This window comes from Pistacia vera, unplaced genomic scaffold (assembly GCF_008641045.1).
Source record: "Pistacia vera cultivar Batoury unplaced genomic scaffold, PisVer_v2 Contig481, whole genome shotgun sequence".
NCBI lineage: Eukaryota > Viridiplantae > Streptophyta > Magnoliopsida > Sapindales > Anacardiaceae > Pistacia > Pistacia vera.
In genome coordinates, this window is record NW_022196314.1 from 151,542 (window position 1) to 166,058 (window position 14,517).

Here is a 14,517-nt window from a genome sequence, read left to right on the forward strand (position 1 = left end):
AACTGATTTAAAAATAATAATTAAAAACTTAAATTGTCGAATTCTGTATTAAATTGAAAGTTCACAGTTAATCATTCAAAACTGCTATCACTGACAAATACAGAACCAATAGATTATGCTCATCAACCTACCACAATCCCCTCTCAACTTCCTAACTATAAGAAATAAAAAAAATTCAATATTCACTCCAACAAACCACAATGAACTTTTCATTGATAACATGGCACTTGCAAACAAACTCTCCAAACGGGCATAATATGTGAACAGCTAACTTATTTGGAATTAAAAAAATAGTCTCATTCAAAATGTGAACCTAAATTCATTGCTGTGCATTAGACAACACAGCTGAATGTTGTGTATGTGTAAGCACATATGCTTACAGGTGAGCATGCCCATGAAAGAGAAACTAATCCTGTACATTTAAGTGCATCCCAGAGAGAGATGTGAAAATATATATATATATTAAATAGCAGTTTAACTGCTAGTTTTTATTATTTCACCAAATTCATTTGGTTTCACGACACATTTCTATATATCCTGATCTAGTAGTTATTAGTTTATTACTGCTTATTTCACAAGTGTGAATAAATTACAACTGATCCAACAATTTCACAGAACAACTTACCTGCTAATGCTGAAGAAATCAATGATACATCAGACCTGCCAAATTGATAGCACAGAACTAAAAATGCTTCACAGAACACCAATTATAGATAATACATGATGATTCAATACAGAGAGTGAACCTACCCATTGAACTGATTTTATCTTATCTTTACCACACCGACAATCTGTGAATCAATCCAACCAGGAATTTCTATAACTAGCTTGCATCGATGGTTTCCTTCATAACACAGCCTCCAAAACTAACCTGAACAGAGATTTAATCAAAAACACCCGACTTTAAAGAAATTTTAAGTTTCATAACATTCTCATACCATTATTTCCAACCCATTTCATGCACGCTACCTCAAAACTAACACCAGAGTTAAGAAATCAAATTCTATATCTCTAAGGAAATAACTAGCAGAGAAGTTTCTCTCTTTTACTTTAGGAAAAAAAAGCTCTCTTTTGCTTTCCACATCAACTCCAAGAAAAAGAAATAGCCATATGGGCTACACAGAGTAAACTGCAACAAATGGAGATGAAACCAAAATACAGCACTCCCAACATGATGGTGCAGTAACATTTTAGAATACAAAATTGAAGTTCAAAGCTCTAGAGCCACAATTTTGTTATCCACACTTACATTGAAAACAAAATGGCATTTCAATTCTGCAACTAAAAAAATCCCTCATAAATCCAAGGAAACAAAGTCATGGCAAACAATCATGCAAGTTTTACAGGGAAATACATATTGTGCTATGACATTCAAGTCACTCTGCTTGCAAAAACCATTGGGAGGCACAATATAAACCCAATAATTGTTGGAGTCAAGGCCACAAAAGATTGTACAGTGAATTGCATCATCAGATAATGCTGTTCACCCTAAACAAAGCATCAAGGGTGCAAAGCATAATTTAGTCAAACCCTGTGCAGCTGATCTTCTGGTCTAGGCAGGAGGCTTCATCAAAAAGGGCAAAGGGCTGACTTCAGGATTTGTAATTCACAACTGTTTAGATGGGAGAGGGAAGGCAATAAAGGGAAAATGGTGCATTAGATCCTACTAGGCAGACAACGGTTGGCTAGGGTAAAGATGCCATCAGCTAATTGCAGTGTCTCTTTCACTAGCTAAAAAAATCAAAACAAAAATTCTTTATTAAATTCCAAAAGAGAGGATCAAGAGGGAAAAAAACAAACTATCTACCTGCAGGGCCTACAATCAGGTATTAATGCCCATGATTTTTTCTTTGAGAGGTTGAATTCTGACCAGATAACCTAACAACAGAAGCTTAAAATCAGGCATGAATAAAATTATCAAAGATGAAAAAATAATACATTTACTAGCAAACAAAACAAATATTTGGTAGGTCTCTGCCATGTAAAAGGAAAAATTATGTGATTTAAAGGAAACAAAGAAAATCGTACCCACGACCGGAAGAGTGGCCACCATACGCTCCATAAAGACTATCGCCACCACTCTAAAAAATGGCAATGACATATAACTTTTCATAAAAAGAAATTAAGAATAAAGTGACATGGCGATTAATCAATTGGCTCATTAAGAATAGGAATACATACTTCAATCACATCTTTCACTTCATTTGCCCATTAAAATAAGACAAATGACTAGAACTTTAACTGCATTAAGTAATTGCAACTAGAGTATTTAAAAAATAAAAAGCAAAATTTGATATTTATATAGAGATAAGCTATACCAGTGAACCACCATAACTTCCATAACTGTCACGAGCAGGCACATCACCAGATGCATAAGAATATCCACGTCCACGTGATTGGCTATCACGATTTCCATGTTTTGTACCATCTGACATGTCCACTGACATGGGGACATAAGGAAGCACCGGAGGATATCCAGCTAATCCTCCCTCCCTTTCAAATATATTAGCTCTCAAGCGCAAAGTTACTTGTGAAAGGGCATTACTAGCAACATCAAGACTTCCAGTGATCTGGTCAGCATAGAAAAATAAACATCCATCTCATTAATAATAATAGGACAATTAAATGCAGCAACCAAGCAACAAAGAAGCACTTGCTTATAGAAAGTTTGTGGGGTGGGTATAAAATATGTATTATGAATGTTTGAATGCCAATATCAACTGTATTCATAAATACGTCCCAATCACCTGCACCATCTCCTCATCTTCATATGCAACTTTGGGAAGGTTTTCATTTGAAAGAATTCGAATGCTTGCCCTAGTAGCACTCCTCATCTCAGATATAATAGCTCCGCCTCTTCCAATAAGGCATCCAATCTGTGAGCTCGGAACTAGTATACGGGTGGTGATTACAGAATCACCTGATTCCCTTTCTGCTTTCTCACTGCATCGTGGTTGCAAGCGCAGCGCAGCTATAATGGTGGGAGATGGGTCTTCAAAGAACTGTAAAAGCATGTAGTATTATCAACAGCACAATATTACGTATAAGAAATGTAATTTGCTTATAAGGAGAAGGAAGGAAAAAAAAATGTCCTCACCTCCTTTGTTGATATAAATATAATACAATCATCTCCTTCGGCTCCTGAACTATCAACTTTAATGGATGCTCCAGATTCTTGTCTAATTTGTTTAATAATGCCACCACCTTTCCCTATCACACCTCCAATATTTCCGGTGGGACACACCAAACGAAGAGAAAATTCCCTTGCAGAAGCTTCATCTCTTCGAGTTGAGTGATTCCCATAAGAACCCATAAGTGGGGCACTCAAGAACATACCAGTAGATTGATAAATGTTAGCCGAGGAAGACAGAAGCAGATGCTGGGAACGTGATGGATTCTCATGAAGGCGAGATGCCACTTGAAGAAGAGCCTTCCTCACAACTGAGGGCTCGCCAACTATCTGAACATCCCCAACCCCCAAACACCCCGTGAAAGAAAAAAAAAAAATTCAGTAGAAGAATCAATATCAGTACACAGTATCATCAACACTGATAAGTATTTAAACAGATGTCAAAACAGACCAAATATTCATCCAGACGCTTCACTGACATAAACCAACTGATTTAAAAATAATAATTCAAAACTTAAATTGTCGAATTCTGTATTAAATTGAAAGTTCACAATTAATCATTCAAAACTGCTATCACTGACAAATACAGAACCAATAGATTATGCTCATCAACCTACCACAATCCCCTCTCAACTTCCTAACTATAAGAAATAAAAAAAAAAATCAATATTCACTCCAACAAACCACAATGAACTTTTCATTGATAACATGGCACTTGCAAACAAACTCTCCAAACGGGCATACTGTAGAAAAACTTCTCTTACACAATGGTACCCGAAGAACGAACAGGATTTAATCTTACATATCTTTATTTGGTGAAGTTAACAACACTTGAAAGAGATAAAAAGAACCAGAATACAGTTCATGTAACAAAACGAACATCATAGAGTGAACAAAATATGCTACCTGAAGAAGTTCATCAAAATTCAAGGCACAGAGGGGCAAATGTTCATCCTTTAAAACACGAATCTGAGCACGAGTTTCACTTCGTATGGTCTGAATAACTTGTCCACCTTTCCCAATAACACATCCAATCTGATCAGCTGGCACAAGCATTCGAATAGTAACTTGTTGGATATCATCAAAATCATCCTCAGCAGGAGCATCCTCCGCAACAATCCTGTCATGGACCTTGAAGAGAGCATCATGTGCAGGTGCAACATACTCCCCAGAATCTTCAAACAAATTAGTCTCTTCACTCGAACTATAAATAGTGATAATGCGTTCTTCACAGCCAGGGATGGTCTCACTAATCCTAATATTAGACTTAGTATCAGACCTCAACTGTTTGATAATTTCACCACCTCTACCAATAATACTCCCAATCTTTTTCAAAGGACACAAGTAACGGTAAACAGTATCTTCCGAACCAATGCCATGCTGTTCACTGTCATCACCAGGGTTTCTCCTCTTACTCCCTCCGTTAACCGCAGAATCGGACTGAAAATGAGTCCTCTTACCATAATTATTGTTATTACTTTGCCCAGCCATCACAAATAGCCGCTAAACTGTCAGTTGCAAAGTAAAACTTTTGAAATCAAAATTAACAATCCATACACAATTTATGAACATGTAAACAGAAAATTAAAAACTCAACGGATTAAAAACCAAAAATTCAGTCAATTCGGTAACGAAATGTTGAAGAAGCACAGAATAGAACAGAAAATAAAAAACAAATCATTCACAGCACAAAGTAAGTTAACAGTAAGTGAGAATAAAAGCGTGTGATTAGTGGATTGATAGGCAAAATAAAGAGAAAAGATAGATCTCAGAAACTAAAAGAAGATTATTTAGGTCAAAAGGAATTTAGAGGAGAGAGACGAACACGCAAAGAGGAACGGGCGAAGGAAGTCGGGTCGTATCGTTGAATCGAGCTTATGCTTTAATGCTTATCGAGTTTCGGAAAATGAAATAAAATTGTTTGTTTTGATTTTGAATGGTAATGTAAGGTGGTCTTGAGATATATATAAATAAAGGATTAGTGCCAGTGCCTACGACTTGTGAATATTAGTGGCTAAAATATCTTGCAGACATGTGTGCTTTGGATTCTATTTTAGGGTTGCAACTGGCTTCGACTTCGTCATACCACGTTCATTTTTCATTTATTAACTATCATCTCCCTTCACGTTTCACTAAACTTCACTTTGTGCTACCACTTATTCCGATATAATTTATGAGTTTTTTTTTTNTCGAACCTCTCCAGGTAGTTTCTGATGGCAGGGTCAAGTTGTGGAGCTGCCGGGATATCCCCCGCAGCATTTTGTGAAACTGGAACTTCTTCAGTACACTGATTAGCTTGCCCTAGCTCAGATTGGCGGGCCATCTGCTGTTGCAGGACCAGTAGGTCAAAGATTCTCCTGATGAAGGGTAGACACTAAATCGGGCCCTCCTTCTAGCGCCAAACTATTGATGCGGGATTTTGGGCACCAACTAATCAATACGTGTGCAACGTTGATTGATCAAAAAGCACACGTGAAAATGAATATATAAAGAGAAATAAATGCTATAAGAACTTTTAAAGTGGTTCGGATGCTAAGGTAGCATGTCCTACGTCCACTGATTTGTATTGATAGTGAGTGTGGGTCAGGTCGCAACAGCGGACTGACTTACAAGATGTTTAGAAAAAGTAAATGAGTTGTTTACAGGACAGAGAGAGAGTGATTTTTTGGTAAAAAATGGTCGAATCCCCTTAATGAAGGGGTCTTCTTCTTCTTATATTAAGCTAAAGCATGTGATCATCATTAAATCTTTGGGTTGGTGTGATTGTCAGGATATAATCCGGCTTTATGTCCCATCACCCTCTTCCCAAGCTGACTTCGCACGGTTTACAGCAGGAGAATGGACGCGTGGGAGCTCCATATCGATTGGCAGGCCTGATGTGTGTTTGTTGTTCTGACAGGAGCAGGTCATCCTCTACGTGACCCTCCCACGTCAGCCTTTACTTTCCCAGGCATAACAAGTATAATAGTCATTTTGAAGCTTTAGATTTTATTTATTTTGACATGTAGAATATTGTTGGAAATGTGGCATCATGTAATTGGGGTATTCAAAGGTAATTTTTTTTTTTTTTTTTTTTGACATAATAGAATATTTTAGACCCGTGACATCATGTAAGTGGGTCATTTAAAGGCCTAATTAAAAACTTGGATCCCAAAAAATGGTTAGAAGTGATTGGTTAGTGGATATGTGTCAGGATGTGATTGGTTTAGTTAATTTACGCACATTCTACGAACCGTTGCCTCTACAAGTTTCCATTTCATTTCCATCCTTTCATCTTCTTTCGTTACAAGACCCATCTCTCTAAACCGTTTGTTTCAGTTTTGGCTCAGAAAGATAGTGCTTCATCATGTCTTGGCGGCTGTGGGTATTATTACATTAAGCTTTTAATCCAATATAAATATTTTGTTTTTCTACTCATGACTCTTCTGTTTTACGTTTATGGGTTTTGGGTTAACGGCAAGAGAAAGAGAGTTGAAGTAGAGTCCGTGAAAATTTCAGGTAATGTTTGTTATTTATATTTATTTAGTTAAATATTCAGTTGTTACTAAGTTTTTTGAATGAAAAGAAAACCGGCAAAGCTCTGCCGACTTCATTTCGTATAGAGATATATTCTCCTCATTTTTGTATGATTTTGTTTATCTTGATAATCAATTGGAAGCAGAAAGTTCGAAGGCTGCGCTTTTCTTCCTAAAGATGTAATTAAAATCACCGCGATTGGTATGCTGTTTTTTCTTTTCTTTTCTTCTTTTTTTTACTTTTTACCTGTCCATCCATTTATTATGCAGGTTAGAAGGGGTGTCGGTGTCTCTGATGAGGAGATTTTGGGCTTTGCTAAGTTGTGTAATGATGAACTTACTTTGGATAATATCAGCAGGTCGGCTTCTATTTCCTTTAGTTTGCCATTTCAATTCAATGTATCTGAATATCAAGTTAACTTTATTTTTCTGTGCTTGCTGGGAGAGATTGCTTGACGAATTTTTTATTTTATTTCTGCTTTATTTCACTCTTCTCAGGCCTCGATTGGTGAATATGTGCAAATATATGGGCATCAGTCCTCTTGGAACAGATGCATATTTGCTTTTTATGCTCCGGAAAAGACTACAGTGGTTAGATACTTCTAATTTATTCTATGGATTTGCTTTCTATCATCTTTTAGTTTACGAAACGAAGGCTCAAATGAAATGGTTGGATTGGCTTAGCAGTTAGCACTACTTGGAGAAAGTTATACAAGTAATTTGTACCATAAGTTGTCAGGCTTTCTGTGTTAAAATGGGTAGGGGTGTTCAAAAGAACCGGTTGGAACCGAAATCGGCGGGTACCCTAGGTTTGGTTCTGGTTCCTACCCAGAACCAATCATCAATGGGTAGGTTTCGGTTCCAAATTTTTGGAACCGTTATTGTACGGTTTCAGTTCCAGTTCCTATAGTTAGGAACCGGAACCAGAACCAGAAACCGAGACTAATATAAAATAAAATTAAAGATTAGGTGGGTTAATAAAAACTTTTGTAGAAAAAGTAATGTGAATACATTTATATTTATATTTCATAACATTTAAAGTAAGTTGGTTTGACTTTTGAGAATCTACCTTTACAAAATAATGGAGTTTGTAATTTGTAATTTTATTTTTGTTAACAAGTGCCAGGTGGGGGGGTATTTGTAAGTTTTTAAGGGTTTTTTACGATTTTAAAAACTTTTGGGAGGTCATGTAATTTTACAGGATACCTAGAACCGGAACCGTTGTTACAGGTTCTGGTTCTGGGTACCTAAGAATCGGAACCGTCGGTTCCGGTTCCGGTTCCAAATTTCAAGGAACCGTCGGTTCTGGTTCTGGTTCCGGTTCCTTAAAAAAGTGTAGGATACACGGAATCGAACACTCCTAAAAATAGGCTCTTTACTTTGTATGACATTTATAGTTAAAATAGGTTCTGTGAGTATAACATCTAGAACCCTCCAAATTTTTATAATATTAGCGTAATTAGCTAACAAGTCAATTTTACAGGAGAAGAAAGAAGACTTTCTGTCAAGGTTTTTGGAACTCAAAGAGACCGATCCAAAATACTTAAAAGGGGCGTTTGGTTAGGGGTTAAGTGAGATTACTGGGGTAATGTCATCTTATATTACTTGATTACCATGTTTGGTTGTCAAGTAATATAAGATACCGGTAATCTTCAAATACCAATAGTGGTTACTATTGGTAATATTAGAGGTAATCTGATTACCTCCATTTTCTTAGGTATTCTGAGATTATCAGGATTATCTTTTTTTGTTACAATTTTATCCCTTATTAATAAAAAATTTGGACAATAATACCACTACTTTAAAACAAATTTACATTAATATCCTATTTCAAATTTACCCCTGTTTAATTAAAATTTTGGACAATAATGCCCTTATATTTAAAATCATTTACAGACCACCACTGTCACCCAGCCACCACCGCCAACAGCGGGCCAACCACCACGGATCACCGTCGGGAAATCGCCGGAGTCCCTAAAAAAGAAAGAAATTCAGTGGGAGGCTTCGATATGGCCGTTTTCGGCCATATCAGGCCAGATCTGGCCGTTAACGGCCAGATCCCTGGCCATTAACGGCTAGGTTTGGGCCAAATCTGGTCGGAATAGATCTGGCCATTAACGGCCAGATCTGGCCGCTAATGGCCAGGGATCTGGCCCGATATGGCCGTTTTCGGCCATCAATATGGCTAGAAACAGCCATATCGGAGTGTCTTGGTCATGGTGACGTACTCATGGGGACTTTTGGAGACATCCGGCGGTGGTTCGCGGTGGCGGCAGGCTGCGGCAGGAGGTGGGGGTGATTTCGTCATAAATTAAAGTTTTATATAAGTAGTAGGGGTGAGCGGTTCCGGGTACCCTCCATTTTCTGGGGGAATCGGAACCGGAACCGCACAGTGCAGGTTCCCAAAAAAAGTAATCGGAACTGGAACCGGAACAGCATAGTGCAGGTTCTTCAATTCAGGGAACCGGAACCTAAAATACAGGTTTCAGTTCCTTTCCCGGGCACCCTGTAAAAAATCAATTACCCCCCTATTAGTTTAAAAAATGACAAAAATACCTTAAAAGTTTACAAATACACCCCTAACAAATATACTATTTGGGTTTAGGGTTTAATTATAATGTAATATTATAACTAATTAAATTGTTAATCATTTAATTAAGTATTGTGATATTGTTTATAATAGAATGTTATAATTAATTTAGTAATCATACCATCAATTTATAATGTAATGTTATAATTAATAAAATTCTAATCATTTAATTAAGTATTGTGTAAATTAGTAAATTACTAATGTTTATAATATAATGTCATAATCAATTAAGTAATCATTTAATTATGTAATGTTATAATTAATTATGTGATCATACTATAATGTAATGTTATAGTGAATTAAGTAATCAGATTATAGATCTTTAATGTTATATTATAATTAATTAAAATTTTAATAATTTAATTAAGTAATGTAATAAATAATAATGTAGTAAATTACTAATGTTTATAATGTGATGTTATAAATTTAAAACTAATTAAGTAATCATTTAACTATGTAATACTATAATTAATTAAGTGATCATAATATAATGTAACGTAATAATGTTATAATTTAACTAAGTAATTATTTAACTATAATGTAATATTTAATTAATTAAATTTCTAATCATTTAATTAAATAATAATTTGTTTATAATGTAATGTTATAATTAATGTTTATAATATAATGTTATAATCAATTAAATAATCATCTAATTATGTAATGTTATAATTAATTATGTAATAACTAATCATACTATAATGAAATGGTGAAATGTTACAATGAATTAAGTAATCATACTATAAGTCTTTAATATAATATTATAATTAATTTGTTTATAATAGAATATTATAATTAATTAAGTAATCATTTAATTATAATGTAATGTTACAATTAATTACATAATCGTACTATAAATTTATAATGTAATGTTGTAATTAATTAAATTTCTAATCATTTAATTAAATATTATGCTAATGTTTATGTAGTAAATTAGTAATTACTAATATTTATAATATAATGTCATAATCAATTAAGTAATCGTTTAATTATGTAATGTTATAATTAATTATATAATCATATTATAATGTAATGTTATAGTGAATTAACTATTAAGTAATCATACTATAAATTTTTAATGTAATATTATAATTAATTAAATTTTTAATCATTTAATTAAGTTTGTATTAATGTTTATAATAAAATGTTATAATTGACTAAATAATTATATTATAAATCTATAATGTAATGCTATAATTAATTAAATTTCTAATTATTTAATTAAGTAATATATTAAATGTTATAACTTATAAGTCAATTAATTAAGTAGTAATCAATTAATATAATGCTATAATTAATTATACTATAAATCAATTAAATAATGTTATAAAATTATAATTAATTAAGTAATCATTTAACTATAATACAATGTTATAATTGATTAAGTATGATATTTAACTAATAATTAAATTTATTAATATTTATCAATTTATCATATGTAATTAATTAATTACTAATTTATTATAGATATACTTATAACTTGATAATTGAAGTAAATAACTAAATATATTATTACTCAATCAAATATACTATTTTATTCAAAAATAATTCTTTTAATAACATTAAAAATGTAAAACACTTTTAATTGAACAATAAATTCCAATTATTCACTTAATTAATCAAAATTTTAATATTAATGTATTATAATATATTAAAGCTTTTAATATGGTGTAATTTATATGTAATAAGTATAATTGTATTCGTATATTTATTTAATTAGGTTATTCTAAAAATTTAACTTTTTCTATTTTAATTTTTTTTTATATGTAAAATAATAGAAACCCTCCATTATTCACATTTCACAAAAATTTCATTGTAGTCCAGGTTCCAAAACAGGTTTCAAACAGGTTCCAAAACAGGTTCCAAACAGATTCCAAACAGGTTCCAAAACAGGTTCCAAACAGGGTACCCCCTACAGGTTCTAAACAGGGTACCCTTTTTACAGGTTTCGGTTTCGGTTTCGGTTTCGGTTCCGGTTCCGGTTCCTCCACACACAAGAACCGGAACCGGAACCGCACAGTATCAGTTCCAAAAAATTGGAACCGGAACCTACCCTCACAGTACCGGTTCTGGGTAGGTTCTGGTTCCGGTTCCGGTTCTACCCGCTACCCGTGCTCACCCCTAAATTAAGTAGGAGTGTTTTAGCTAAATCTGAAATATTGGGGGTTAAAAGAAATTATTCAAAAATAAATAATAAAAATAATATTATATTAATATTTAAAAGGGGGACACTTTAGTAATTTAAACAGTATACCCACCAATTTATTCCCCATAACCAAACATATTAATATAACATACCCGTCAACTAACCAAACATATTTTCCTAAAGATTTCCAGTAATCTTCTAAGGTAATCTATCTTTCCAGTAATCCAACATTCCCAGTAATCTAACATTCCTGAACCAAACGCCCCTAAAGGAGTTTGATTGGGAAGCAGTTGTTAGAGAAATTGATGTGGCTTCTGAAATAAAAAAGTCTTCTACTTTAACTAATTTATGTCCTACGTAATGTATATGCCCATCCATCCATACTTCCGGTAATTTCTTTTCCATAATGCTTTAGTTTCAGATCTCAGATCACCATTTGTCATTGGGTGTTTTTTTTTTTTTAATTCACTACCTTAAATTACATGTTTGGATCTCATGCAGGGATCTTAATCCTTTTAGTCCTTTTGCAATGCCTTCCCCAAATGGGATTGCTGAAGCATCTGCGAGTTTCCTTCTAATGGTCTATTACCCAAAAGGCATATTTTGTGAATTCAGACTGGTCCGGATTTCAGGTTTGATAGGAAGATCTTTGACTTGGGTAGTTCTGTTTGACTCAAAATTGTTGGTTAACTGTAATCTGGACTGGTTGGATCTTTATTAACAGGCATATTCTCCTATACCTCCTCATGGGTTCTTAACATCAAGTCCCCAAGCTCACCGGGGGGTTCAGGTTATATATGGTTTTTGTATCGTCTTTAGGTTCAGTGAATTATGATTATTGAACTTCAGTTATTATATTATGGTAGTGCAATAGGTAGTGTAGTTGATTTTAAAAGATTAACAAATGAATTTTGAAGGGGAAGTTGTGATAGTTCATACTACTAATAGTTTTAGTATGCAGTTTTTTTAGGCTTATTTTAGATAATCTCCTAAAATGTTACTGTATGTTGATGCCGATGTGGTGGAAGGGAACAAGTGAATTCCCGGCATTTGTCCTGCCATACGAAGTTGTTGGGGTGGAGGGTATACAAATAATCCATAGTAATGAAATTGGCCTTCAAAATTTGATTTTTGTTTTTTTAATTATATATGTTTTTGTTGCACCATCTTATGCCTCCCTATGCTACCCCCCCACATCCATATGTTGCAATGTATCCCCATGGCGGCATATATGCCCATCCATCCATACCTCCTGTAGTTTCTTTTCCATAATGCTTTATTTTCATATCTCAGATCATCATTTTTCATTGGGTGTTTGTATTTTTTATTTGCTACCTTAAATTACATGTTTGGATCTCCTGCAAGGATCTTATCCTTTTGGTCCTTTTGCAATGCCTTCTTCAAATGGGATCTCTGAAGCATCTATGAGTTTCCTTTTAATGGTCTATTACCCCAAATGCATATTTTGTCTGTATGCCTACATTAATACTAATCGGTAGGTTCCTATGTAGGTAAATACTCCAGGAAGCATGGAAGCAGATGGTAAAATTTCTGATGTTAAGGAAAAGTTGACTATTAAAAGATCAAGAGGAAGTTTGGGTAGTTTGAATTTGATAGCTGGGAAGAATAATGAACTTGGTAAAACATCAAGAGCATCTGCTAATGGTGTAGTGAATATCTTGAATAGTTGTGATATATGTTGTTGGTTGCTTTTAGTGTAATGGACTTAGCCTCTGCACCTGGTTTGTGGTACCTATTACAGAACATCTGTTTCTATAAGAGTTTAATATCCGCATATTGAGTCTTCTTGCTCATTTATTTGTCTAAATGTTCCTACATCTTTCTTTATTGTATTGCCAGTAGGATGCATAACAAATTCAAGAAATTTGTAAAAGTTCATTTTTGTTTTCTTATCATGCAAGATCTTTTGTACTTTTGACTTATTACTAGTAGCAAATCATTGCCGCTGGAGCTCAAGAGTGTGATGCAAAATGTTCCAGAGATTGTGGAACTGGTTGGTAGTGTAGCTGCAAGCCAAGTTTTACATATCAATAATCAGGATGGGGAGGAGAAAGTAAAATCTATTCTGAGTTCAGTTTTACATATCAAATAGAATATGCCAGCTACATGATTGATGTCGTTATTTACCTATTTTGGGAGTGTTTTTCAATAGTTCGGCAGCACAAGGGATAATATTGTTAAAATATTGTGGGAAATGAAGATGTGTTTAGGCTATGGTTTGGCACAACATACATCAATATGGTGGTTCGGCAGCCTATTTAATATTTATTTGATAATTGATATAGAACCACATATATCAAATTGTGAACTATTAACAATTAATTTTGGCTGATGAGCTTAAAACACATCAGTATGGATTATACACATCATTATGGTTCGGCAGCACCATTCATAATATGGCGAACAATATGCTATAATTTCTATTCGGCAGCACCCAACATATCGTGTTATAAAATTTCTGTTCATGGCCTTTAAAGAGCCTTTGATGGACCACATACATCAAAATTTTGTATAGCCACTTATGGTTCGGCAGCACAATTATCAAATAAATATTTGAAGATGTGTTTTAAGCTCCAACAATGATGTTGTAGGCTGCCAGTATATTACTATAATCAGTTAGCTTTTTGGCCATAACACCTCCTATTACTTTTAATTATGTAGTCATCCATCTCTATTAATCATTGATTGGATCACTATGGTTTACCTCACCATTAATATGATCCATTTCAATAGTTTGGCAGTACGAGGAGAAATTTTAGCAGGAAGTATATTGTAGCTATGAGGAGAATTTTTTTTTTTCGACAAATCGTGATACCTACGTCAATTTATAGTAAAAAATAATAACAATAAACGGGCAGGAGCAAAGAATAACAATTATCTAAAAAATAAAATCTATAAAGTATGTAAAACTATATATAATTAAAATCTTTAATTTGATAGACCTATACAATGTATGTACCTCTATAGTAGATTTCAACCAATTGAAACATTCAATTATTCAAACAAACGTGATGTTAAAACCAATTTCATAAACAACTTGCGCAACGCGTGGGGCTTTCGACTAATATTAGATAACTGGGGTAATATTTTTTAAATTGAGTAGATGACGATGTTT

At 33.8% G+C, this 14,517-nt stretch overlaps 1 protein-coding gene across 3 annotated transcripts; it reads right to left on the reverse strand.

Annotated features, from left to right (window-relative positions):
• Positions 1–277: 277 nt before the first annotated feature.
• On the reverse strand, positions 278–5,169 carry LOC116146678 (KH domain-containing protein At4g18375-like). 3 transcript variants are annotated; one of them, XR_004130559.1, is made up of 9 exons: positions 4,956–5,169; positions 4,037–4,638; positions 3,098–3,460; positions 2,748–3,002; positions 2,319–2,570; positions 2,029–2,081; positions 1,808–1,878; positions 751–871; positions 279–660 (listed from the first exon to the last, which is right to left on the reverse strand). XR_004130559.1 is itself a non-coding variant. In XM_031432097.1 (8 exons), exons 2-7 carry the CDS (start codon positions 4,619–4,621, stop codon positions 1,830–1,832), a joined length of 1,557 nt encoding a protein of 518 aa, XP_031287957.1. In that variant the 5' UTR covers positions 4,622–4,638; positions 4,956–5,169; the 3' UTR covers positions 278–871; positions 1,808–1,829. The 3 variants fall into 3 exon arrangements, 2 of the variants coding, with proteins under 2 accessions (XP_031287957.1, XP_031287956.1); XM_031432097.1 differs by having other exon boundaries at positions 278–871; XM_031432096.1 differs by lacking the exons at positions 279–660; positions 751–871 and adding an exon at positions 1,146–1,731 and having other exon boundaries at positions 4,956–5,167.
• Between the last annotated feature and the right edge of the window lie 9,348 nt (positions 5,170–14,517).

What these genes read in the sequence shown, in the direction of transcription:
- LOC116146678 (XM_031432097.1), bottom strand. Translation starts at nt 4,621, where the DNA reads ATGGCTGGGCAAAGTAATAACAATAATTATGGTAAGAGGACTCATTTT. An exon ending in AAGATGAGGAGATGGTGCAG is followed by an intron (nt 2,571 to 2,747) that starts GTGATTGGGACG and finishes TATGCTGACCAG; the next exon opens with ATCACTGGAAGTCTTGATGT. An exon ending in GAAGTTATGGTGGTTCACTG is followed by an intron (nt 2,082 to 2,318) that starts GTATAGCTTATC and finishes GCCATTTTTTAG; the next exon opens with AGTGGTGGCGATAGTCTTTA.